Here is a 27,857-nt window from a genome sequence, read left to right as displayed (position 1 = left end):
AATCTTCACTAGAATCTAGAAAAATGTAGATTAATTTTTGTGATTCAATGGCGAATTTATGTATAGTAGGATGGAAAAGTGTTCGAATAAAGGAATAAGGAACAAAAAAAGTGCAAAAGTTGAAATGAAAGTTTAAGACAGACATTTGTGAAAGTATTACCTGCACCTGAGCTGCTCCTCCGCTTGACATGCACTTCTGGAAAAACACAGACACAGCATACAAATATGTCAAGAATTCTGCTGGTGCATTTGTGTTTAAGAGATAACATAAGCTTTGACTATCATGTATAGGAGGAGTCATGCAATCAGGTGTGTGTGTTTAAGAAAAATAGTCAACAAAAAGGAAATGCTGAACATAACCGCGCTATATTTATCTGAATATAAAACAATTATCTGATTTTGGCAGGTCTTCAAATTTAGAAAAAAATAAACTTCAGATGAACAACAATGTAAAGCATTTACAAAAAATGAAAAACAACAGGACAATGACCTCCAGCATAGCAGCAAGTCTAAAACAGAACAGCTGAAAAAGAAAACAAACAAGAAAACAAACAAAAAAGGCAGGGTGTTGCAACAGTCCAGTCAAAGTTCGGAGCTTAACTTGACTAAAATGCTGTGGCGAAAAGGTATATAAATTATATGTATACACAACATAATTTAATTACTCAGATAGCAAAGATGAAATGTCAAAAAGTTAAATAAATATTTTTAATAGCTGAATTTTTAAATATTTTCTGTTGTCTTAGTAATTGCACTTTTGTCATTAATTAATGTATATATTGAGAGAGACATTGCAAAAAATATAAAAATATATATTTTCATTTTTTAATCATAAGCTGTTTTAAATATAATAATAAAACAGAAACAAAGGAAAGCAATAGAATAAAAAAAGAAGTACTGATAAATAAAACTGAATAATAAATAAATAAACAAACTATTAGAGGAAGTACATGGTTTGAGGAGTACATTCTTCTCAGTATAGATTTATAAAAGATTGTATGTTTTGTAAAATGTGGTTAATCCACTGTAGAAATATTGGATCTTTTTTGTTTTTAAACAAAGCATTTAGCCATTGTGACACTTTATGTGGTCTTTGGAGATTTTCACTCTACAAGAATTTTTCTTGTATAAATGTTGCAAAGACGTTTTCTTTATCTTTAGCTATATGCATGTTAAAATTTTATATGGACCAAAACTGTTTCAGTTTAGTACATAACCAGAACTTGAGTTAGGTCAGCCTATTTCTGTAATTATTAATATGTGTTTTTTGTTTGAAATTTTTTTTTGTTAAACTAAATATGCTTATTCAGTGTTTTAATTATTATGTTTGTTTAAGTTATTTTAGTTAATTAAAATTAAATGAACAAGAGGTATATAATTAAAGACATTTGTCAATTTAACAATAAATAATGTAAAAAATAAATGTGTAAATAATGTGAATATACACTACTGTTCAAAAGTTTGGGATCAGTTTTTTTAATTATTAATTTTATTTAATCATTTAAAGGAGATTATTATGTTCATCAAGGCAGCATTTATTAAATGTAAATGAATTAATGAATTATGAATTAATAATAATAATAATAAAAATGAATATTAGAGTGATTTCTGAAGGATCATTCAGAAGGATCAATTACTTTTGAATACTTGTCATATAGTGCAATAACATTTCACAATCATTACTGTATATTTGATGAAATAAGTGCAGCCTTGGTGAGCAGGATAAGCTTATTTTAAGACATTTAAAAATCCTTCTGACCTCAAACTTTTGACTGGTAGTGTATATTGTAAAATTTAAAAGTGTAATCTATAAAACATATAAAAGTTTAAAAACATATAATAGTAATATACTAATATCAGTTCTTTACAGTATGTTGAATTAATGTAATTTTAAAACGTTTTAGATGTAGTTTAGCAAGTGGCAGCACAATATTGACAATAGAGTGGAAGCTTTGGAGGAACACAAACATCGCATGTATTAAATGACATTTCTTACACTTGAATACATGACATTAATTATCAGACAGGGCTGTAGTTTTTGACGTACCTCTTTTGAGTACTGGAGAGTTTGTAACAGGACTTCCTGTCTGAGGAGACTCTGGGCCTTTACAAACACTTGTGTCCTCTGATGTCCCGTTCAGCAGGTCAGGAGTGTGAGGATGAGCGTGGGATTTGTTGATGATATTGTTGTTGACTCTAACAATTGATTCATAGTCTTTTGATTCATTTTGATTTGGAGACATTGGGGAATATGGGGTGGTTGTATTATTATAGTAATTAGAGAGAGAAACAGGACAGAGAACAACATTAGAATCACCATTATTTAAGGGATAGTTCAGCCAAAATATTTATTTATCAATTATTTACATATCCTCAAATGGTTATAAACCTTTAGGAGTATTTTCTTCTGTTGAACACTAAAGAAGATATTTTGAAGAGAGCTGGGTAACTATTGACTTCCATTTTTGTGTCTCCTACTATGAAAGTCAATAGTTACTGGTTTCCAGCTTTCTTTAAAATATGTTATTTTGTGTTTAACAGAAGAAAGGTTTAAAAGTGAAGGGGGAGTAAATAATAACAGAATTTTATTTTTTTTGGGAGGGGGGGGGGGTGGTGGTGTTGAATTATCCCTTTAATGCACCTAGTTATTAAACACTTCTGTATATTTTACTGCTAGTATTCTGCATATGGTATTTTATCACACAGCTCTCTGGAATACTTCATTCTGATTAGTCAGTCACACCATCCATTGGTTTTTCCAGTTTAATCCCTGATAAGAACTGCTAAAAATTAATGGTCTTCTTCCTGGGGGTTTTGCATTTGCTAATAAAACAGCCAACAGCATTTTACTGTTATTTAGTTATGTCATCCATATATCAAAGACCTGCTGTCTCCTGTTTCACACGAACACAGAAACTACCATCTTGCGTCTCTGCTCTCTTAGATCAGCTGCTTCCTAGAGTGCCTATGCCAAGCGTAAGCTCAGAGGAGCCTAAGCCTTTGCTGTGGCTGCTCCAAGGACTTTGGAATGCTCTGCCTCTTTACATTAGGCAGGCAAGGGCTTAGTTCAAATCCCATCTTTTTTCCTTGGCCTTGGGTTTTATATTCGCTTTAAATAGTGTTTACTTATTTCTTACATATGTGTTTGTTTTCCTTATTTTAAATATGTTTTATAAGTCTTGTATTGTAAACTGATTTTAATGTACAGCACTTTGCAACGTCTGTTCTTTAGTGGTTAAGTGCTTCATAAATAAAATTTGTATTGTAATATATTGTACACTAATAGTTTATAAGATAACAAATGGATATGATTTTTTTAATCAATATAATCTGAAATCTTGTACTCAGAATTATTTGGTGAAAAGTTATGTAATAAGTGGTGGGACTGTACTGTATCACTCAAAGTAATATTTCACCCAAAAATGAAAATTCTGTGTTTGGCATTTAACTACTTACACTGGAAGTAGCGGTGTAATAAGTGAGATAAAGCACATCTAGCTGGCTGTTATTGAAAAATAATTCAAGACTTTGATCACTCTGTTAGTGTTTATTTTGCAATAGCATTATCCCTTTCATACACATTTTAACCTTATTTACACTAAAGACTTTACATTAGTACCTATAATCTCAATTTATCATTTCATAAATCATTTATTTAGATTTGATTTAGAGGTATTGATATGTTCTAAACACCTGATAAAATGTGTTTTTTTTTGAGGAACTTATCACAGGTTACTTTGGTAATTATGAAGGTTATTTTATGGTATCACTGTGAAAACACCCTTTATTTTCTATTTTTAGTGTGCACTCAGACTATCCAAACCATGCCTGGGCTCAGGGAGGGTTCTTTTGACCGGCACTAGCTTGGTTAGAAGAGGTGTGCGGTTCAGTTGGACTTTGGCGCAGTACGCTTGTAGTACACATCATCACTTTTAAGGGACTGTTTCATAGGGATTTGTTAATCATTTCTACTTTTCAATGAACGTGAACTGTCATAGTTTGGTAAAGACGCAAACCCCTCGCTGCACAATAGCTGCACCTTCACCAAACCTCCTAATACATGCTGCATAAGGACTTTCATGATAATTAATGAACGTCAAAGTTGTGGATCTGTTCAGTGAAAGATTTGACTGCGTGTCACTACATCCCAAACGACTAAAAATAATACAAAACGATATAACTAAATCTCCACTGTGCTAAGTGAGAGCGGGCTTTTTCCTGTTAAACTAAACAGTCGCAACATCGATGACGTAAGCGTGCTCTGGTTCGGAAGGCAAAATGCAGTGTGAGTGCAGGTTGTTGGGGCAGAGGGGATTGGGGACAATCGCGCTTCAGCGCGGTTCAAGGCAACTGTACCTAGTGAGAACACCCTTACAGTGTAGCCACTAACTTACAAACTTGAAAGTCTCTGATAATCTCTGATCAGTTTCAGACTTCATTCATATGTGGAAAAAAATGTAAAGAAAAAAGATATATGCACTGGCAGCCTGACTTTAGCCTTTTACTGTAAGTCTTTTGCCATTAAAAATTTACAGTTGAATGCCATCCACACCAACTGCAGTCAAATGACTCTTTTTGTTGCAGCAAGGGAGAATAGACTTAATTTTTGTTAAAATGTGAAATGTTTTCCTTTGTAAATCACACCATTTTCTGTTTCAGCCTGTGCACTTTTGTCCATCATAGATTGTTTATGCTAAGTAAATAACTTGCAAATATCAGATATGTATATATAACAAATTATAAATGGGCATTAAAGTTTTAGTTCACCTTTAAATAAAAATTCTGTCAGACATTACTCATCCTCATGTTATTTCATACCTCGAGACCTTCATACATACAGTATTTTTTGGTATTTTTCTTGTGTGAGCCGGGAATATCGCTGTCTATTGAGGATGAAGGGGCTCTCGGATTTCACCTAAAATATCCAAATTTGTGTTCTGTGGAGGGATGAAGGGGTTTGGAGCAACATAAGGGTGAGTAATTAATAGCATAATTTTTCTTTTTGGGTGAACTAATCTTTTAAGTCCTGCAGTGAAAACATGGCTGTAACTTGCCTCTTACACAAACTGCTGCACTGCTGGATGTTTTTCCGGCTATGTTTTCAGCCATGCAGGTATAAGCCCCAGCATCTTCTGGCAGACATTCCCTCACTACCAAAGTCACTTTTTCTCCCACTAATGAAGATTTACCAAATCGTACAGTCTCGCCTAAAAACGGTAGAAAGGTTGATTTTACAGGGAACTTATAAACTACATAAAATACTTATGAACTATGATTTAAACTACATAAAATACACATACAGTATGTACACACCTCCACTCATATATTTAAAATTAGTGAACATACTCAGATTTCTGTTTGAATTAGCAAAATAAGTATTATGAACATTTTTAAAAGTAATAACAACAGGGCTCACCATTATGAAGCCAGAAAATGCTGATTGGCTGGCTCCCAGTGATACTTCCGTTCAATGTGATGTCATTTCCTTCATCTACTATACAGTCCTCGAGGGGCTTGGTGAAAAGAGGTGGATCCAGTTGCCTTGTGTGGTTGTAATTGCCATTCACTATATTGACAGAGAAAAGCAGAATGAGATCAGTAATGTAGCATATCTGTTTACACAACAGTTCTGTCTGGTTCTTGAATCTGATTGGCTGATAGCCGAGTGATATTCTGCAAGTAACAGCACTCGTCCAGTCTCTTAACCCTTCACACTTGTGTATTACTCCGCCCACATACAGCAACAAGCAGAGGACACTCTACAGTTTGACAAATATTGCTGCTGTTGGACAACATATTTGTATAATGCATAATACTTTTTTAGTCAAGAATGTAGTCGTTTAGATTGCAACTATGCAGTTTAATTATAAGGAACGTGCCTTTTTAAAATATTTATTATTTCAGAGCATCAGATTTAGTGCATCGGTCGCCATCAGCTTGTCTGAGCAAACCAAAGTGACGGTTGATGGTCCGCCACAAGATGACGACAGAGACCTCATAGTAAGTCTTTAGGGGAGAAAAACAGCATTTTCTCAGTGTAAAATTCAAACTACAGCAAAACCAATCATAATAAATCAGGTAAATGACATTCTAAGTTGATCTCTCACTTGTGTATTTTGTATTGCTGTATTTATACCTCAAAAACTGGTAGTGTTTGCTTTGCTCAGGGGTTAATTATTGTGAAATTCCGATTGCAACAGAGAAATACAGGAAATTCTATGTAGACTGATGGCATTTCGTGCCGTTGAGCTTAATAATCTTAAAATGTCAGCAAAATTATCTGTTTTGTCATCACTGTAGACATTACGCTAGAGAATCATTAAAATACTAGCTCTAAAGTGACGTTTGTGAAGTAGCAAAGGTTCCTGCTGTTCTGACTTCAGCTGCAGATGTGAATGAATGGTGAAAGAAAGTGGTTCCTTGTACAAAAGGATTTTGAGACTATCTGTGTTTGATTTTCTTTTTTATGAACACGATTATGCCATCAAACTGTTGTATAAACTCAATATCACACAAGTAGCAGTGCGATGTGAAAGGAATAGTGACTTTTTCTGTCGGATACAAATAAGTTGGGAAGAAGTGAGTAAGTAAGCCATTGGAATTGCTCACTTATTCGTTCAAAGCACTGATTCATTGAGATTGACATCATTGTTTGTTGCCCAAAAATGTGGAAGGGGAAGACTTTGAAGTATTTTAATTGCTGACATATTAGACAAAGTAGTTGCAAAGCTGCCAATAAAAGAAGACTTGTTTTTAGTCTACATTTCAGAATCTAGATTTATTTTTGTATGTGTAACAATTCTGTCCTCTGAATTTCTATTTTTTTATATCGAAATACTTTCAAAATGCTTGGTTACACACAATTATTTTGTGTTGGGACAACATGAAGGAATTAAGTTAACCTATTAGTTTTTTAACAGATTTAAGTGGATTGAACATGAAACGATTATGTCGTCGTAAAGAAAAAAAACTCTCAGCTTACTTTAAATAAGTAGTTTGAGCAAACAGCAAACACCATTTCTGAGTGAATTGTCACTTTTTTACTTTAGAATTTGGAGTTTGTATCTTGCGATGTGGATTTTTGTTTTCCAGAATTTCATGTTTACATATCATTATTCTGCCTTTTTCATACTTTTTTGTGAAGCTTGTAATTACATCTTGCAAATGTGACTTGATGTTTTTGTGCGTCTTTATCCTGTCACAGTCACCAGCGATCCAATCCCTGCAGATCGCTAGTATACATGCAGATTGCTGGAGAACTACACACACCACACTAAAGAACTACATATTCAGTCATGCACCGCTCACATGCACCTGTTCCGGGTTCCATTGATTAAACACACACACAGCCAGAGAATCGTTATGAACTGATTACATTGACTATATACACAGAACACACGCACACTTTCTTGGCTGAGTCTTGTTATACTGCTTGTGACATTACGACGCATTTTCTTTGCCTTATACAGTGTTTATCCCTTGCTTGTTCTATTTGTTTACATTGCTTGCTGCTTATACTGACCATTCGCAGATATGGAAGTGTAGATCTCACAATTCAGTTTTTTATTACAATTGCAAAATTGTAAATGTGCAATTCAGTACAAAAAAGCCAGAAATAGCTCTTACAAACTGACAATTTTGTTGTAAAATAACTATTACCTAATGTTTTATACAATGGCGGAAACTCGCTTTCATAAAATACTGGTTAAGATCATGGTTTTGTGCAGTAATAAATAGGTTATTATTAGGCTCATGAATACAGTAATGTTAAACAATAAGCTCTAGCAAGACGGAGCAAAGCTTGTACGCATAGTAAACAGTTGCTGTATCTTTCAACATCATCACTATCACACCTTCTGTCCAGTGCCACCAGAAGTCACATGAGTACAACAAAAGTCAAACTCAAATGATCAACAGATGTGCAACAAAATAAGTTGTAACTCAAATTAACAGCCTGAAAGCTGAGATTTCCGAGCCTTTGACCTCATCTGGCATTCCTCTAACAAACCTGTTTCATCTTAAAATAGTGCCACATATCTTTTATACAAGGACCTGGGTGGAGCGTCATATATTATAATTAACCTTTCATAAGTATGTGTTTGACTATAGTGACCTTACAATATAACAGGGCTCCTTTGTACTTTTTTAGTTAGAAGGGTTTGTCCATTTGAAGCAGAATCATGATCAATTATTGTGGTCTTTTTAATGTCATTCTTGCGAGGGGCATGCTGCATGATATGTAATTTCATTTAAAAGAACAAGTCGATCTAGTCCTTTTAACAATGGAGCAAAGGCTTTTGTTCTCACTGACTTGATAGATCACATGGTTCTCTTTTGACCTGACCTACTGTAACCATGTCATCCTTGTTTGTTCACGCAAACATAGTTTTTTGTCAGGTTGTTACAGCAACACTCTACATTTAACTGGTGGCTTTTTTCTGACAGGAAAAAACTAAAATGGTGTTAGTTTTTTTTCTTTACACTCAGACCATCTTGTTAAGATTGATAAGATCTAAGAAATGAACGGAAGGAACTGGAGTGTTGTAATCACACTGAAGAGCACTGCCATCAAGCATACATGTCCCATCCTAACCACTTCTCTAGACACAAAACAAAAGTCTGCTGTTTAGATTAGCAAAAAAGGAAATTCCTGCAAATAGTGACCTGTTGGCTGGTCAGTAATTTGGATCCTGAGGCACTGAAGATAAGGTAGGGTCCATAAATCTGGGGCCACTTTAAGAATGTGCACCTTTGTTTTCCCTTAAGTACAGATTAAGGAAATAAACAAAGGTTTTAGGATTTCGCAACACATATAGTAAGGCGACGCTCCGGCGCAGTAGGTAGTGCTGTCGCCTCACAGCAAGAAGGTCGCTGGTTTGAACCTCGGCTGGGTCAGCTGGCATTTCTGTGTGGAGTTTGCATGTTCTCCCTGCGTTTGCGTGGGTTTCCTCCGGGTGCTCCGGTTTTCCCCACTGTCCAAAGACATGCGGTACAGGTGAATTAAGTAGGCTAAAATGTCTGTAGTGTATGTGTGTGAATAAGTGTGTGTGGATGTTTCCCAGAGATGGGTTACAGATGGAAGGGCATCCTCTGCGTAAAAATGTGCTGGATAAGTTGGTGCTTCATTCTACTGTGGCGACTCCGGATTAATAAAGGGACTAAGCCGAAAAGAAAATGAATGAATGAATGAACAAACACATATGGTGAAAGTAAGTCAAATTCATAAGATATAAAAAAAACCTTTTCTATTAACATAAAATGCCAAGCTGTGCTGCCTGTCATGAAGTATTGAAGGGATAGTTCACCCCAAAGTAAATGTGCCGACTATTTACTCTCCCTCTCCCTTTATGTAACCCAGGCTCAGTCTGATTACGTACCCCTATATACATTTCTAGAGCACCAAATACATCCCAGGAGCTGTTTTTTTATTTATTTATTTTTTGCAGTTTTTGTTTTCGCGAATCCACCACAGGGTGCTGTGTAGAGGTGTGTACCTATACTGGTCTCACGGTTCGGTTCGGTTATGATTATCATGCCATCGATTCGGTTTAATTCGATATCTCTGTGCATCACGGTGCATTGATGATGCATTCCATACACAGTGTTATATATTGGGGGGAGTCTATAACAAGCTGTCTGTATAAACACACAAACACACAGCACCACACTGTCTCTCATTCAAACACATACACATAGACAGCACCACCAAACAAACACACACACACACACACACAGACACACAAACACACAAACACAAGCAAACACACACACACACACTTAAGCCCTCGCAATATGCGTTTAGCCGGGAGAGCTTGCGCTAACCAGAGCAAAAATAAATAAATAAATTTAAAAAACGACAAAAAGAAGCACTTTGCGCCGGTCCCTTACTGAGAGCTCCGCTCCGCACGAGCTCTCCCGGCTAAACGCACATTGCGAGGGCTTAAAGGGAGCAGTGGTCGTGATGTCGAGCGAAAAAAAGAAAAAGACAGCTGTGAAACATAACCAGCTTTGTCTTTTTGTAGGAAACACACTTTAGATCTTTTTAGGGTAAGAGGTTTTGGAGTTATTGCCGCTATAACTGAATGTGTCAGGAATATCGAAAACAAAACCAACTTAACCGTGCTCACGCCATTCATGCCTGCTCTTGCCTAAATTCACCGCTGTCTACTGACTGACTGACCGATCGACTGACCCACCCTCCTCCTTCCCTTAACCCTTCCAATATGTATTGATTGACCCCCCCACCCCCCACCCACTTCTCTAAACCCAACGATCCAAGAAAAAGAAAAGCCCTCGTCTGATTTTTACCACGTTTTCAGATTTCACCGCATCCTTACCCTGTTTTTTAATTGTTTATTTTCTTCTTTGGCTTTTGTTTTTGTCTTAACCGCTTTCTGGAACCGTTCTTCACCGGACTCGAACCTTGTTGTCGTGGTCAACTCCTCTCTGTGTCTAAAGTCTGCCGACGTACATGTCGAGCTAACTGGACAAACGTAACAGCAGGAAAGCAGTCCATATGGAGGTAAGCTATCAGCTGGTAAGTGTGAAAAGGAACTGCATCATACCGCACCATAGCGTTCGTTTTAAAGACGAAATGCAGCCATATGTACCTTTGGCTACATAATTCGTATGTAAAATGTATATGGGCTAGGTTTTCTGAATGAACCTATGCTGCATTTATGAGTTTCTTTTTTTCTTTTAAAACACAAAATAAGTAATTTATTTATTTTTTTCTTAAATTAAAGTTTAGAAACCTCTAACCATTGAAACCCATAGTAGGAAAAACAACTCCTGTGGAATTCAACAGTTACAGGGTTACTTCTTTTGTGCTCAACAGAAAGAAACTCAACAGGTTTGTGAAAAGTGAAAGATGAGAAAATGATATTAGAATTTTCAGTGAAAGAACTTTTTGTCGCTTATATATATATATATATATATATATATATATATATATAGACAAATTATGTTATATCAACAAAATCACATGTATAATTGTAATTTATTAAACCACTGTTTCTGTTTATGAAATGTCTTTCAAAACAAAGAGGCTTTGTGATCATTTCAGCACAATAAACTAAGATTTATTATTATTAATATGAAGCGCCTTTGTTTTACACAATAGTTGGTCTTCAAATAATGAATGAAACTGGCTTAGATCAATTAGAAATGTGAGGTGGCAGTTTATTTCTTCAATGCAGTTGAACATCTTACTCTACATGCTTATATTATATACTATAAGAGCCATGTATTAGCTAAATGCTATATATTGGGGTTTGTGATTTAGCATTTAATTCATCTTGGGGGAAAAAAAGCTAAATGAATGCATTTTCACTTAGTGTCAAATTTGAATAGACCTATTTCAATCTGTAATCAATTCAAACAAATAGTAAGCAAACTAAGGGGAATTCCTGAATCAGAATGCACAACATTTCCCTGTCTAAATCTGGCTGAATTCCAGTTGTCACCTGAGATTGCTATCCAAACGCAGCGAAAGTGAAAACAAAGCAGCAAAACATTTTATATGAACTTTGACGACTCTTGACAGAGCTAAGATCAATACTTCCTGCAGAGTTCACACATCTAACCACAATTAACATCATGCAAAAAAAAAAAAAATTAAAGCCAAGTTTCTAGCACACTTGTCCAACCTCAAACAAACAAGCACAAACAGGCGCTCTCGAAAATGCAAATACTGACAGACGCAAGACTCAAACACTCATTTGTACAACCTTTATAGACGTTTCCAGACTTGCCTGCACTTGATGTGTCTTCAGGCTTTTTTATGACTGGTCGAGACCCCTGTCCATTTGGCTGGAAGCCAGACAATTGTATCCTTAAAGTGGACACAAAGCGTGTCTTTCCATCAGCAGTGCTCATTTCTTCTTTCAGTTTTACACCCGCTTCATAAAATCCCAGTCATTTCCCTGCGTTGTTCTCTGATGGCTTGTGTTTTCCTGTGTCTCAGAGTCTCCGTCGCGCACACATGTCTTTGCTCTGCATCTCTCAGGTTTTGGCTCCTCCTCATCACTCATTCATTGGGGTGTACAGGCAGGGCTCAGTCCTCTCCACTCTCACACCATTTCAACACATATCTTTAACACGGTTTCTCTTTGCGCAAATGACTCGGATAGTGGTTAAAGAGAGAGAGAGAACGAGAGAGGCTCTTTGTGAAACTTAGTGTTGTTGATGTGTGTGCAACAGTATATTTTGTTAATACCTAAATGAACTATTTTAGCGAGGTTTTGTTTGTGGTGTTTATTTGAATCTTCATATCCACAAATACATAAATAGAGGATTAAAAATAGAATCAAAGGTCACTCACTTCTCAGTACCTTTTCCTTATCAGTTGAACTTTGATTGTGTGTTCGTTTCCACTGAAAAAGTAACCTGTGCTTGATTGTCTCATTATGATGGCAAGTTCAAGTACACACTCTCATAAAAAAAGATTCATATTTCCATGAATAGTTCACCCAAAACTGAATATTTTGTTATCATTTTCTCACTAGACACTTGTTCCAAACATGTTTGAGTTTCTTTATTCTGTTAAACAAAAGATATTTTGAGGAAACCCCTTTCTGTAAGTAAGCACTGAATTCCATAGTGTTTCTTTTTGGTCAATGGTTACAAGTTTTAAACATTTCTCAAACTATCTTGTTAGTGTTCAACAGATTAAAGAAAGTTATAAAGGTTTAAAACCACGGAGGAAGAGTAAATAATGGGTATATCATAATTTTTTGGTCAGACCTGGGCATTTTCCAACCTGCTGGACTTCTTTGATTGGCTCGCGTCAGTTTAATTTAAATTCATCCGCAAAATAAACAGGACCTTACAATACACAGGTCTGATTGCGAGTCAACAAAAGGGGACTCATATGAAGTTGGTATTGTGATTCTATTTTTAAAAATGCTTTTGTGTAAAATATATTATTTTCAAACTGTAGAGTTTTATGATGAATGTTTATAGTTTTAATGTTGAATAGTTTCACAGAATGTTTTTTTTTTTATTTGTATTGGTCTGGCTCTCTCTCTCTCTCTCTCTCTCTCTCTCTCTCTATAAATATATATATATATGTATATATATATATTTATATATATATATATATATATATATATATATATATATATATATATATATATATATATATATATATAATTTTACATATAGGCCTATCTTTATTTTTTCCTTTTATATCTTCATTTTATATTTTATTCTACTGTTTATCATCAGCGAGTGGAGCAACAAATCTATCATAGTAACAGTTGGTGCACTATAAAAATGTCTATTGAATAACAGTTGACCACAGTTTCTTATTCATGGGTGTCTCCTTTTATTTACACTATCTGCAATATGTAGCCTTGGCCTCAGCTTGCACAACATTTGATGTTTAAGGATTTACAAAAAAAGTGGCTTAATTAACATTTGTAATAGTTTGAAATTATATATTGTTTGGGTTGGTCAAGTAAATTATCGTAGAAAAACTGCTAATGAGCTGCTAATGCATGATCTGTTATTGCACAGATTTATTTATACAGATAGTTTTTCTATAGCTCAAGGATGCCCAAACTTGGAGGGCAGATGTCCTGCATGTTTTAGTTCCAACCCCAAATAAACACACCTAAACCAGCTAATCAAGCTCTTTCGAGGTATACAAATATTTACAGGCGGGTTTATTGAAGGAAGTTAAAGCTAAACTATGCAGGACACTGGCCCCTAAAGTACCGAGTTTGGACACCCCTGCTATGATAGTAGACAGTATAGATAGTAATTTACAATATATTGTAAACTAAACGTCAGTGCAGTTAAATTGTAGCTTAGATAAACATTTGGTTATTTACCTGATCTAGATCTTGTTTTATAGATCTCATTTGTACTGTACAGCACTGATGGCATGTAACTGTTAATGTGAGCCAACACTGACCAAACGCAAACATTCCACTGGTCACTGGGTTTTCTTGTGTCACTGTGAAAATGACACTTACATTTGCTAACAGGCATAGACCGTTTATTGGTGTTTGTTTATGTGAACCAGACAATAGAATAAATAATCCTAATAAACGTTTTTTTTTTTATTTTTTTTTTATCTAAACACCATGTATATATCTATAAATCAAGCATTTTTTTTTTAATGATGCTAATGTTAGATTTCGGTACAGTTGAAGTCAGAATTATTAGCCCCCATTTGTTTTTTTCCCTCCAATTTCTGTTTAACAGAGAGAAAAAAATTTCAACACATTTCTAAACACAATAGTTTGTTCTGTAGACTTTCGAAAAAATATAAAGCTTAAAGGGGCTAATAATTTTGACCTTAAAACGGTGTTTAAAAATTTAAAAACTGCTTTTTTCTTGCCGAAATAAAACAAATAAGACTTTTTCCAGAAGAAAAATATTATCAGACATACTGTGAAAACTACCTTTGCTCTGTTAAACATCATTTGGGAAATATTTAAAAAAGAAACGAAAATTTAAAAGGGGGCTTATAATTCTGACTTTAACTGGATATTTCATTTAACCATTTCCAATGTATTAAATTGATAAATGGGTAAGAATTAATTTAAAAAAAAAAGTAAGCTGACCAAAGATCTTCAAAGAAATGGGGAAGACTTCATTGAAGTTAGTGTAGTACAGTTATTCAGCAGCGATGTTAATGTTTCATCCTTAGAGAATCTAAATCCAAAAGACCCTGTCTGTAGAACAAAACTTAATGCAACAAAGCATGTGATTCAGTTCGGAAATCCCACTGGGGAATCTAGAAAACACAATACAGCAGGGGGTATTCCAGAATGCAGGATATGTGACATTAAGTACCTGAATACGTTAAAGGATATGCATCTGGGCCATCTTATCTTGTAGTTCCTAAACCTGAGATAACTGTCAGGGTATCTAAGTAACCATAGCTATTTATGCTCTGAAGATACCTGGAACCTACATACCTCTAATATAACCCAGCAAGCATTTTAAAAAAAAAAAAAGATGTTTATTAGATGTCTAGTAGATGTCTAAACATAGTCGTCCTGGTTAAAACAAGGCTAAATTTGAGCTGTTAGTGAAATTCTAATAGATGACTAAGAATAGACCAAAATCAGACTAGTCATCAAACTATTTGACCACAAGTCAGTAGTTTTGGGCAATTCTTTGATGTCTATTAGATTTTCACTGACAGACCAAATTTATACTTGTTTTAAGCTGGCTTCTCTTAGATGTCTATTAGCCATCTATTAAACACTAAATTGTTTGCTGGGAACCAGCTTCTGAGGTTAATCAAGCAAGAGTTCATGGTTTAGCAAATGGTAAGTTAACCTTAGTTTCTGGAATACACCCCTGATACCCAACAGGAACTTTTATAGGATCAAGTTTTGGGTCACACCTATCAGTTTCTGTGGACCATTTGATGCCTTTTAGATGTGGATACTCGTTTACAAATGAAACAAGACACACAATCTTTCAATAATGATAGAAAGACACAGCCAATCTCTTTGTGTGCAGTGATGTGCGATGAGGAACTGTTTGCTTTGCACATGCCAGTCCACCGAGAAATCCAAACATCCCCACCGGAGACCTTCAACATGTGAATCAGTAATGCAGAACAACGCATACATTATATCTGTGCAGTGGAGACTAAATACACTGTAGTAATGACATGAAATCTAACATGTGCTTGCCAGTGGCTAGTTTTGGTGGTGAGTTAAGTGATTCGCTATTGTTTAAGGTTGTGCACAATCCGCTCTTCAAAGCACTGTTAATGTTGTTATGGCAGGAATGCAGACAGGAAGATCCTGGAAAACAATCAGTGAATAACTGGAAACAAAAAAACAAAGAAACTGACAAATATTGAAGAGGATTTCCTTTACGTCCTCTGAAACATGGGGTCGTGATGGAGGAAAACATTCATTCATTCATTTAATTTTCAGCTTAGTCTCTTTATTTAACCGGGGTCACCACAGCGGAATAAACCGTCAACTTATCCAGCATATATTTTCCACAGCAAATGCCCTCCAGCTGCAACCTATCACTGGGAAACACCCATACACTTTCACATTCACACACATAAGCTACAGACAAATCTAGCTTACCCAATTCACTTACCACATATCTTTGGACTTCCTCCAGTGGGGGAAACCGGAGCACACAAAGGAAACCCATGCCAACACGGGGAGAACATGCAAACTCCACACAGAAATGCCAACTGACCCAGTTGAGGCTCAAACCAGCAACCACCTTGCTGTGATGTCATTGTGCTACCCACTGTTCCTTCGTGCTCCCCTACAGAAAAACCTTCAAACATTATACTTCTTGCAGCAAGAAGATTGCTGATTCATGCCTCGGCTGGATCAGTTGGCATTTTTGTGTGGAGTTTGCATGTTCTCCCTGTGTTCTTGTGTGTTTTCCGGGTGCTCCGGTTTCCCCCACAAGTTCAAAGACATGCGGTACAGAATTGTCTTTAGTGTATGTGTGTGAATGGAAACATACAGTATGCTGGATAAGTTGGTGGTTCATTCCGCTGTGGCGACCCTAGATTAATAAAGGGACTAACTAGATAAACAATAGTAGTTTTTGCTTTAACAGGAAACAACAACAATTATAAAACGAACACTCTCAACAACAAATATAGAAAGATTTGACAGCTGAGTTATCATTGGAGGAATAACATTTATTTTATTGCATTAAAATTAGATAGATGAATAAGTGCAACAAAAACAACAATTATTTAATAATAAATAATGAACATATGAAAATTATTGTTGGTTGAATAATAATTATGTCTGCGTTAATGGGTGATTTGACAGTGTGCGACGTGGTGACGCAGTGGATAGCAGGTTCTCCTCACAATAAGAAGGTCACTGGTTCGAGCCTCGGCTGGGTCAGTTTGCATTTCCGTGTGGAGTTTGTATGTTCTCCCCGTGTTTGCTTGGGTTTCCTCCGGGTGCTCCGGTTTCCCCCTCAAGTCCAAAGACATGTGGTACAGGTGAATTGTATAGGCTAAATTGTCCGTAGTGTATGTATGTGTGTGAGTGAATGTTTTCCAGTGATGGCAGGAAGGGCATCCGCTGCGTATAAACATATTCTGGATAAATTGGCGGTTCGTTCTGCTGTTATGACTCCAGATTAATAAAGGGGCTAAGCTGAAAAGAAAATGAATGAATCAATAAATTATTTGACACTGGCAGACAGGGCCGTGCACAGACATTTTGAGGGGCAGGGGCCTAAACCAAAAAAAGGGGCACTAAGTGGGTGGGTTCTTGCTTATACAAACTTTCTAGATGTTGTAAAAATACAATTAAAAGAAAAAAAAAGTACACTGTAATAATTTCAGAACTATTTACCATTTTACATTTTATATTTACCTGTACCTTTAACAACAAAACTTTTTTTTTTGTCCTGAAAGATCTTTATAAGCTCATCTTCCATGTATGTGATTCACATTTACACATTGCGGATAATAACAGAAACTATTTACTGTTGGATGGACAATCTGAACATTTTCTGTCTCCATCACCTTTACTTTGCTGAGTTGACTCTGAGCCAGTTTCATCTTAGAATGAATAACAAAGCATTTACAATATTTAAATTATTTAAATGTCCATCTATCTTATATGACACTCTAGCATATCCCTTCCAGATTAACAGTCTTACCTGACTGATTTTAGCTCATGCTCAGTGGTCTCTCCCTCACTTCTTGAAGCTGCTTCTGCCTCTTAATATTACTTAATATTAATATTAAACTTAATATTGCATTTTTTAAACTATTTATAGGCCTACTATTGACATGGTTTGAATCAAATGATTTGCTGTAGCCTGTGATTATAGTGATTATTATGGAAAATATAGGCCTACTTAATTAGACAAGCACAGCTAAATGTTCCATATGATGATTTACCTGCTGGAGCTTTGAATCCATGTTTTCAGTGTTAAACTACCTTTATTAGCCTTCCTTCGTTCTTTCTCTCTCTGTCTCTCTTCTTTTTTGTAAAGGCATTGTTTTTTAAGAATTTTTTTTGTCAACAAAGTGTTCCAACAACAGAAAAATGTTATTTATTTACAGGCTGAAAGGGGCACCTCAGCCAATGAGGGCAGAGGGGCAGTGGCTCTAGCCACCAGGCCACCCCCCTGTCCACGGCCCTGCTCTGCACATTACTGTGCATTCATGAAACATGACAAAAAGTCTTGGTCTGTTGTAAGTTTTTAGTTGTTAGGATCATACAAAATCATATTCTTCCCCTCAGATGCTGTGAAGTGATAGAGTCCAGATGCTACAGGCACAGAAAAAGATGCAGCAATGGAGGAACACAGCGAGCACCTTCCAGGAAGAGCTGGTGGATAGTAGAAATAAAGACTCTAAAATAAAATTTCACTTGTGTTGTCTATATTTCTGTGTTGTTGTTTTTTTATTTATTCTTCTTAGATGTGTCTGTTTAACAGTGATGTAAATCTGTTACTATATGCACAATAAATAGTTTGCTTAATTGTAACACTATTGCATCCTCAAATAATGTATTAATTGTGGTTTACAGGTGACTACAACGTCATAAAGTCGTTCAGGTTTAAGTGGACCGGATTTGACTTTTCATTTTGGTACTACTTTTTAACCATGACGCGACGTGAATTGTTTAACAAAACGAGAAACAAAAAAGTGTCCAGCACCAAAAGCCTTCATAAATCAATACTTTTTAAATAGAGTTTTATATAATAAGTAAAATCCACTGATAATGATAATATTTTAGCGATTATATTTTATGTCAAAGAAGAATTTTACTAATTTACAAGAGAAGCATAAAAAGGGAAGGACATTATTCTAATTATTATTATTCAGATGATTTATTATTCAGATGTTATTATTATTTAGATATTATTATTTATTATTCAGATGGCCAATTTCTGACTAGTGAGGTTATTTGTGCCTACCAGTTTGTTATTTGTCCAATAAATCATAATACATTTTTTTCTTTCTCTTGTGGACTGATAATTTATGGACTATTTTAGCCCAACCCTTCATATTTCTTATTCAATCTTTTATGTTTAAAACACTAATGTCCACTTAATATTGACTGTGATAAACAACTTTAATACATGTTTATATGCTTTGGTAAAATATCACCTCACTGATGACAAATTTGTATTATTTATTTTTTAATTTTTTTTTTACTGAATTCAATAACAAAGATACAAAATCCAATTTTGCACAAAAAACAATGATAATAAAAGATCAGGATAAATAACATAAACAAATATATATATATATATAAATTTAATTAAAAGAGAAACTATTTTTTAAATTAACAATTAAACAGAGATACATAATTCAGATACAGCAAGAGGAAACAAGGACTTATGTATCCGTGATATTTCCAAAATATTTATCATAATAATCCAAGAATATATAATTTTCTTGTTATTAACTAGTCTAAGAGATTTAGCTAATAAAAACATCAATTTCAATCAAAAAATGTGAAAAAGAAGGCTGCGAATTGGAGAATTTTTGTTAGAAAAAATTAAAACATAAAATAAAATAAAATAAAATATTTTCCATACAAAATCAAAAAGTTAATAATGTTGTTCTCTTATATATCAGTTTTACCTTCATAGTAACAAATAATATCTTGAAGTTGTAAGTGTCTGGAAGAAGCAATCTCATGACGAATAAATAGAACGAGAAGAAGGCCGTTACGTCATAGCCGACAGAATTCATCTGAGTGACAAACGAACGAGTACAGTGAACAGTGATTTAATGACTTTAGCGACTTGTTTTGCGTCTCAAATGGAAAATAATAAGTCAACTTTGTTTTTTCATCGAGTTAAAAAGATCACGACTGACTTTGTCAACAATAATCATCAGAGTGACACGATGGCTTCTCCTACACCTTGTACCACGACGAGAAGCCCAACAGGTGAGATGAGAGTTTACAAAAACGGTGTATTCCCACCTATTATTTAATAAAAACTATAAAAAAATAATAATATATCGCCATATAACGAAGCTTAGACTTAAGAGGCAAATATTCAACCTCTCGTGATCGTAATGGTTTCGTGTATATTGTATATTTTCTGACTTTGGGATTGAGGCCTGCTGTCATTTTATGTATTGACATTCTGGCTTTAAAGTTTCTCCTTTCCACTCAACAGAAATTGTGCCTCGCTAACGTTACTGATAAAAACCATTCTAATATTACTTTAATTTAAACTTTATGTGTAGACCTACGCAGTAATTTTCTTAGTTTTTGATGGTGTGGAGGAATATTTGTTATATTTGAGCAAACTGAGTGAGAATATTATATTTAAGTCTTTTATTGGTTTAAGCAGGGATAAATTAATACAATTAAGGGAAAGTTGGTTTTATATTCACACATTCTGACTTTCTTCTTAAAAATATAATAACAGAAATATTGTTTTAAATTCTAAATGGGAAAATCATATTAACAGCCAAATTACTATCATTCTACAACATTGTTTACTGTCAATTAATTAGTTATAACGTTGATTTGAAGTCTTACTTACATGCTATTTCACACCCAATGTTCAAATTAGCATGGTAAACAACATGGAGACAGTTAAATTAACAAACATAAACCCAACTTTTCCTCCATAATAATAAATGTGTATAGCTCTGTTTCTTTAACTGAAGTTCTGGAGCCAGACTTCTCTTTTCATTTGGAATTCTAAGACTGATTGTTAAATGTTTTAAGTTATAATTTACTCACAGATTTCTTAACTGAAGATCCAGAGCGCAAGAAATTGTTAACTTTGAGTTTGACGATTGCTAATGGAAAGCTGCAAAAATATGGATTTTGTTTCATAATTTTTTTGTGGTGGAGAAGTGGTGCTTGATTGAAGAATGTCGATGTAGATGTGGCACCCACTGACAAAAAAATAAAAGGCTTCATAAATTTGATTAAACATTGTGATGGTGATTGTTAAATAGCTCAAACTATAACTATAATAAAATATTCTATAACTCAGAATTTTGAAAAATCAAAAAATTAGTTATTATAATAGTTTGCACTTCGTGTGAGCAGGAGTGAAATGTTTATTTTTGCAAAACAGTTGCTTCTAGGATTTTTCCTAATGTCTAAAATGGATGACTTATCGACTATTTGTTAGGTTGTATTTGTCATTTTACGTCATAGAAATGATTCGCAATTCCAATTAATTATTGTAGTTGTCAAACATTTTCTATTATAATTGTACATTTATTGTTGATGTTTCTTTTGTGGGATTGTCTTTTATATGTCTAATTTTTAGCAGTTTGTCTATTTTAAACTTGTGGTTAAAGAGTTTTGTAATGTTTCCCTGTTCATTTCCTTTACTTCAGAAAACCCAGAGAAAAGGAGGAAAGTGAAAAAAGTCTCTGCTTTCTTTAAGAGAGTATGGAAGGCTGCAAAGCGCCCTTTCCTTAGCTGTGACCAGAGCAGAGTGGTTCCCTTTGAACCACAGTCAGATAACGACTATTTCGAGCACCTGCCTGTTCCAGGTCCCTCCAGGACCGTCGCAGCACATGCAGACCCTGAGCCGGTGTTGCTGCCAGGCCAGGTCTGTGAAGAACCTCAGCCGTTGAGTGATCCGGGCCCCTCCAGGATCAAGCAAACAGCAGATGTGCCGAATGCAGATCGGGCCCGTCCTGAGTCCTCAACGGCCCTCACAGGTCATGTTGACACTGAGCAGATGCGTCCGCCAGTCCAGGTCTGCGACAGTCTTGAGTCGTTGGCTGTTCCAGGACCATCCAGGATCCAGTCAACGACCATCGCAGATCATGTTGACCCTGAGCAAATGCGTCCGCCAGTCCAGGTCTGTGAAGATCCTCAGCCCTTGAGTGTTCCGGGCCCCTCCAGGATCAAGCAAACAGCAGATGTGCCGAATGCAGATCGGGCCCGTCCTGAGTCCTCAACGGCCCTCACAAGTCATGTTGACACTGAGCAGATGCGTCCGCCAGTCCAGGTCTGCGACAGTCTCGAGTCGTTGGCTGTTCCAGGACCATCCAGGATCAAGCCAACGGCCATCGCAGATCATGTTGACCATGAGCAGATGCGTCCGCCAGTCCAGGTCTGTGAAGATCCTCAGCCCTTGAGTGTTCCGGGCCCCTCCAATATTAAGAAAATGACGGATGCAGATTCGGTCAGTCCTGAGTCGCCTCCGTCTGTTCAAGACCCCTCTAAAATTGATGGGACTGATGGTGAGTCATCCTGAATTTGGTTCATTTTATTTTGCCATCTGTTATTTTTACTCTTTGTTGTTTTTAGTTTCTAAATCAGACAGTGTCATTTGTTGTACTGTTGGTTGTGTATTAATTATTACAGTGCTAAACATATATGAGTACACCCCCACAAATCTCTCATTTAAATTCATATTTTCTATAGGATGCTTTACAATATTCTATATTCTAATATCTTTCCATTTCTAAAAATGTTCTGTGACTAAAATATTATTTTAATAAATAAATCTGTTTATTAAATCAGTTTTGTTCAAATGCATCAATATATATTACTATATATTACCCATATTCACTGAGAAATGGATAAATGTAAAGCATATATCAGGGGTAAAGTCTAGATCGGATATGCGGCCAGCCGAAAGTGCAATATGCACATTAATAAAGTAGCATTTTTTTTGACACTGTATAACAATAATTAATATTTTTACAGTACTGTGAGGGTTAGGTTTAGGGTTGGGGTGGGGGTAGGCGTTAAAAAAATTTTTATTGGGTAATTTAATAGATAACATAACTAATACTCGGTACAACTGCAGTTTTTACATTACTGTGACTGTTGGGTTTAGGGTTGGGGTGGGGGTAGACGTTAATAAAATACAACAAATGAGAAATTTAATAAATAATAGAAATAATTTGCGTTAACTTCCGGCAGCAAACGTATCCGCTCTAGCAACAACCCATATCAGGGGTGGCCAACCCTGTTCCTGGAGAGCCACCTTCCTGCAGATTTCAGTTGCAACCCATGTCAAACACACCTGCCTGTAATTATCACGTGGTGTTCAGGTCCTAATTAATTGGTTCAGGTGTGTTTAATATGGGGAGCAACTGAAATCTGCAGGAAGGTGGCTCTCCAGGAACAGGGTTGGCCACCCCTGGCATATATGAATGTTCTGAGCACTGTAGCTGCAGCTTTGTTCATGAAGATGTTTCTGTTTGTTTTCTTCATTTTAGAAAACCCCAAGAAAGGAAGGAAAGGGAAAAGAGTCTCTGCTTTCTTTAAGAGAGCATGGAAGGCTGCAAAGCTCCCTTTCCTGCATTTTACGCCACAGCCTGAGCCAGAGTCCGAGCCAGACCTTGAGTCAGTATGTCTACCAGGCCAGGGTCCTGAGGAGGCTTCTGGGCTCACTCGTGGTAAGTCATCATTCTGTAATTCATAATTAATATAGATTATTAATCACTTTACTCCTGCATTTCTGATAGAAGTTACTGCTTTTAGATCATTGAATTAGGTCCAGATTTAAAGGACAGGAGTCATATATTTGATCAGTTTCATACCAGACAATCCAAGTAAATCTCCTTGCTTTTTTCTGTTTTTCAGGACTCGATCTGACTCAGTTTGAAGTCGGAGACCTGATTGGAGAAGGAGCTTTTGGCCAGGTGTATGTGGCATCTCACAAACGCAGTAAAAGAGTAAAGGTAAAGAACTACTTTTTTAAAATTCAATCAACATTTTCCTCCTGATTAATAAATATAAATAATTTGTTGGCTTTAATTTAATTTGTTGTTGTTTTTCCGCAGGTTGCCCTGAAGTGCATGGTGAAGAGTCAACAGGACCGTTATCTGGACGTTGTAAGTTGATTAATTCACACAACAGTGAAAATGTGCTGAGCGTTTACTCATCCTTCACTTCTCCCGTACCTGTCTGGACCACTTTAAACTGAACTCAAAAGCAGATATGTTGGAAACAGGTAGCCACTGACCTCTATTGTAGAAAAAGAAAATACTTTTGAGGTCAATGCTTACTGGTTTTCAACTTTCTTCAAAATATCTTCTTTTGTGTTCAGCAGAGGAAATAAACCCAGAGACAAGTTATGAACACATGAATGTCGGGCTGTGGAATTAATTAAAATTCATTTAACATTAATGGAGGTTTTCCCAGAGATGGGTTGCGGCTGGAAGTGCATCCGCTGCGTAAAAACTTGCTGGATAAGTTGGCGGTTCATTCCACTGTGGCGACCCTGGATTAATAAAGGGACTAAGCTGACAAGAAAATGAATGAATGAATTATTGGAGGTTAAAATGATCATTGATTCATATCCCGGCCCCTTGTAAAGCAGTCTGCATTCATTTCTACACAAAGCTGGTAATCAGGGAAATCAAGTAGCGGGACTTTTGCAGCATGGGATGTGCTTGATTTATTCGAGTGTATACGAGTCATTCAGAAGTGCTAAAGAGCTCTTGTGCTGTTGTGTGCATGTGCTCAGCCTCAGAGACAGACAGAACACACACATGTAGAGTCCTCTTTTAGCTTAAACTGCATGACTGAATGCTCAAATGCAAGCAAAAATGTGTCACATAGTGAAGTTTGTGTTACTGTACTTTGTGCCATTCTGCTTTGGTAATGTCTTTGAAATCTGTTTTCTTTCTAGGATGGTCATTCCACACCTGTGCTTGCAGAAGTGGCAATGATGCTTAGGTTGATGAAAGCTCCGCGATGTCCAAACATCATCAGATTACACAACTGGCTTGAGATTGAGGACAACTGTGTTCTCATTCTGGAGTACGCAGAGTCATGCCAGACCTTGCTTCAGTACATCAAAGACACAGCGGACATTGAGGAAAACCAAGCACGCCAGTTAATGCGTCAGTTGATCCGAGCTATAATGTTCTGCACTGAGCGTGGAGTTTTCCATGGGGATATACACACAGCGAACATCCTGGTGACTCTACCCCGACTAGAGCTCAAATTGATCGACTTTGGATGTGCTCAGCCAATTACCCAAAAGCCTTTCAATAAAAGTGACTATCGAGGTGAGTTGGAATTTTGTGTTAGTTTCTTTGCTCACAGTATTGTCTCATGAAATGACTGAATTCTGGAAATGTCTCTCTTACAGGAGCTGGACATGGCATGCCACCTGAGGCTTTGAGGTGTCGTGTATTCCATGCTAACCCGGCATACGTCTGGACAATAGGCATTATGCTGTATGAAATAATGCATGGACGACTGGCCTTCAATAACAGACAGTCAATAATGTTTGGCGCAATTCAGATACACCCCAGGTTATCCACAGGTAAGCAGACACCTCTGAACAATCTCAGCCTCAGTGACAGAATCAAACATGTCAGTCATAAGTAAAATGGATTAAATATAATGCTTACAGGACCTGTAGATATTAAAGTCACTTAATTGTGGATGTTTTGTAACATTTGATGTTGTAAGATTTAAAGACGTTCATGAATGTTGAGTATGTAGACATATTTCACACTCTCTGTGACACTTTTCAGCATGCGTGGACCTGATTTCCCAGTGTTTGATCCGTAATCCAGCTAAACGGCTACAGTTACACCAGGTAGAAGAGCACTGCTGGTTCAATCCAACGACCCCAAATCCTGTGAAGCAGTTATACAAGAGGAGGTAGAGGAACACACAGAGTTTTATTTGACAGCCTTTCATATTACTGCTTAAATAACTTTGTCTTATTTCTGATTGTTTTTCTTCATTTTTAGAAAAAACTAAAGAAGTGAGGAGGAGGAGAGCACCATTTCCAGACATTCACAAGTTATTAATTACTCCCTCATGTCATTCCAAACCCCTAAGACCTCACTTTTCTTCAGTGTCAGTTCATGACGTGTGTTGAAGAGAGCTCTGTCCTGCGCTGTATGTGTGTCGCACTGCTGACGTTTACCTCAGATGTGCCCACGCTTTGTTTAAATGAGAGGAAGTCGCGCAGGCCTCTGGGTTAAACATCAGCAGTGTGACACACATACAGTGCAGTACAGAACTTCTGAAGTCGTATTTCTGTTTTATTGTTTTTGTGTTTTTCTTTCTGCATGAAAGAAGTTTCACTTAAAAATGACAGCTGTTGCTCCAAACCCCTGACACCTTTCTTCATCTTCAGAAAACTAGTGAAAATATTTTAGATGAACCGCGAGAACTCTCTGATCCTCCATAAACCACAAGAATGAAGAAATGTTTAAATCCCAGAAAACTTCATCAAACCATGAGAGCTCTGTCCTGCGCTGTATGTGTGTCGCACTGCTGATGTTTACCTCGGATGTGCCCACGCTTTGTTTAAATGAGAGGAAGTCGCGCAGGCCTCTGGGTTAAACGTCAGCAGTGCAACACACATACAGTGCACTGTGCTCTTATGAACGTGCGGTTTTAGGGTCAGAGAGCTCTCAGATTTAATTTAAAATGTTTTTATTTGTGTTTTCAATATGAAGTAAACATGAATTTGAACTAAGGACATGAGGCGAGTAATTAATGACAATAATGGTAATTAATGGTGCCTGGACTGCAGCTCTGCACAAGATGTTTGGCCAGAGGAGAAATGGTCGTGCCCAACTGAGCCTGGTTTCTCTCGAGGTTTTTTTCCTTCACTTTAGTCAATTGGTGAAGTTTTGTTCCTCGCCACTGTCGCCGCTGGCTTGCTTGGTTTGGGACTTGTGGAGCTGCGCATCGATGGATTTGCTCTTTAGCGTTTGGACTTTCAGCAGTGACAATCAAACCACACTGAAGTGAACTGAACTGAACTTCAACTCTGAAAACTGGACTGACACAGTTTCAATTTTCTTCTATGTTAAGCTGCTTTGACACAATCCACATTGTAAAAGCGCTGTAGAAATGAAGATGAATTGAACTGAATTAATGCTAAAACTCCATTAGGAAGTCCAGTGCTGTCACAGTTTTCTCCTCTAAAGTGTCATCAAAGATCTGCTCAACTATTTTCTACCTCATCAATGAATCTGGTGTTCTGTCACAAGGGAAAGGGATTGTTTTATAATTAAGTGTTCATAATTGTTTTATAATGAATTGCTTTTATATATTGTTAATAATTCAAATAAAATCATGTGAATCAAACTGAAGCTCTGCTCATCATTTCTGTGACTTTTCTAAATGACTTTTTACTCAATTAAATTATTTACTCAAGTGTGTCCTAACCTATGAGTTTTTTTCTTCTGTTGAACACTAAAGAAGATACTTTAAAGAAATCTGAAAATCTGTAACCACTGATGTCCATAGTAGGAAAGCAAATACAATGGAAGTTAATAGTTACAGGTTTCCTGCATTTTCCAAAATTTTGTGAAAAAAAATTCATTTTCCTTCTTTTGTGAAAAACAGAAGAATCTCATTGTAAGTCATTTTGGAAGGGCACTTTCTATCCAAGACTAAAAAGGGCATGTGCACTGCACAGGTTCAGCCCAATGTGTGCACGTGCCTGCTGGCAGATGCATTAGTATTGGAGGAATAACATTTATTTTTTGTCTTAAAAGAAAACTGATGACATGGCAAAGAGTTGTCTGTGGCAAGGATGCCTGGTATTTCTTTAAAAACTATTAGCTCATCATGGATATGTGCAATAACGAAGATAAAAGATATGCTGTTGTGAATTTTGTTCACTTTATCCTATGTGTGAAAGTCCAATGTATCTACCTTTGTTAAAAGTGTTCTTGTAAAAAGTTAAATGCAGAGCTAAACTTATTTATTTATTATAGTAATTTCTATGTATTGTATTTGTTTTTGTATAAATATTTTTTTCTTTTCTCTTCTTGTTATTGGCTCTGACTTGTTTTCTTTTTTGTGTAATTATTTAGCATTCTTTGGCAGGGGTGTGTAAATAGAAAATGGCTGCTATTGTCATCTATAACAATATATGCTAGATTATTTTCACCTGTTTAATAAAAGAAAATTGAAAAAATAAAACAGATGGAGTTTAAT

At 36.1% G+C, this 27,857-nt stretch overlaps 2 protein-coding genes across 8 annotated transcripts in view; one reads left to right on the top strand and one right to left on the bottom strand.

The window, feature by feature from the left end:
* Window positions 1–11,963, bottom strand: part of mylk5 (myosin, light chain kinase 5) — a 31,685-nt gene extending 19,722 nt beyond the window's left edge. For 2 of the 6 annotated variants that reach the window (XM_087244609.1, XM_087244610.1), the window contains exons 1-5: window positions 11,754–11,963; window positions 5,417–5,566; window positions 5,055–5,207; window positions 2,048–2,215; window positions 161–196 (exon numbers count right to left, since the gene is read on the bottom strand). In XM_087244609.1, the coding sequence (XP_087100735.1) occupies window positions 161–196; window positions 2,048–2,215; window positions 5,055–5,207; window positions 5,417–5,566; window positions 11,754–11,877 (631 nt within the window). In that variant the 5' untranslated portion in view covers window positions 11,878–11,963. The remainder of the gene's footprint in view (window positions 1–160; window positions 197–2,047; window positions 2,216–5,054; window positions 5,208–5,416; window positions 5,567–11,753) is intronic. The other 4 variants (XM_087244613.1, XM_087244614.1, XM_087244611.1 and 1 more) reach the window with 2 other exon arrangements.
* A 7,614-nt stretch (window positions 11,964–19,577) lies between these two features.
* LOC100150106 (uncharacterized) lies at window positions 19,578–26,999 on the top strand. Of its 2 annotated transcripts, XR_015480893.1 has the most exons (10): window positions 19,648–19,883; window positions 21,305–22,162; window positions 23,150–23,329; window positions 23,517–23,614; window positions 23,717–23,767; window positions 24,568–24,949; window positions 25,033–25,209; window positions 25,424–25,553; window positions 25,646–26,160; window positions 26,257–26,999. XR_015480893.1 is itself a non-coding variant. In XM_087244620.1 (9 exons), the coding sequence occupies exons 1-9, from the start codon at window positions 19,724–19,726 to the stop codon at window positions 25,653–25,655; spliced, it is 2,046 nt and encodes a 681-aa protein (XP_087100746.1). In that variant the 5' UTR covers window positions 19,578–19,723; the 3' UTR covers window positions 25,656–26,999. The 2 variants fall into 2 exon arrangements, 1 of the variants encoding a protein (XP_087100746.1); XM_087244620.1 differs by having other exon boundaries at window positions 19,578–19,883; window positions 25,646–26,999.
* Window positions 27,000–27,857: the final 858 nt, after the last annotated feature.

Source organism: Danio rerio, chromosome 3, assembly GCF_052040795.2.
Source record: "Danio rerio strain M-AB ecotype USA chromosome 3, GRCz13ab, whole genome shotgun sequence".
Lineage (NCBI taxonomy): Eukaryota > Metazoa > Chordata > Actinopteri > Cypriniformes > Danionidae > Danio > Danio rerio.
This window is presented reverse-complemented; position numbering and strand designations above follow the sequence as displayed.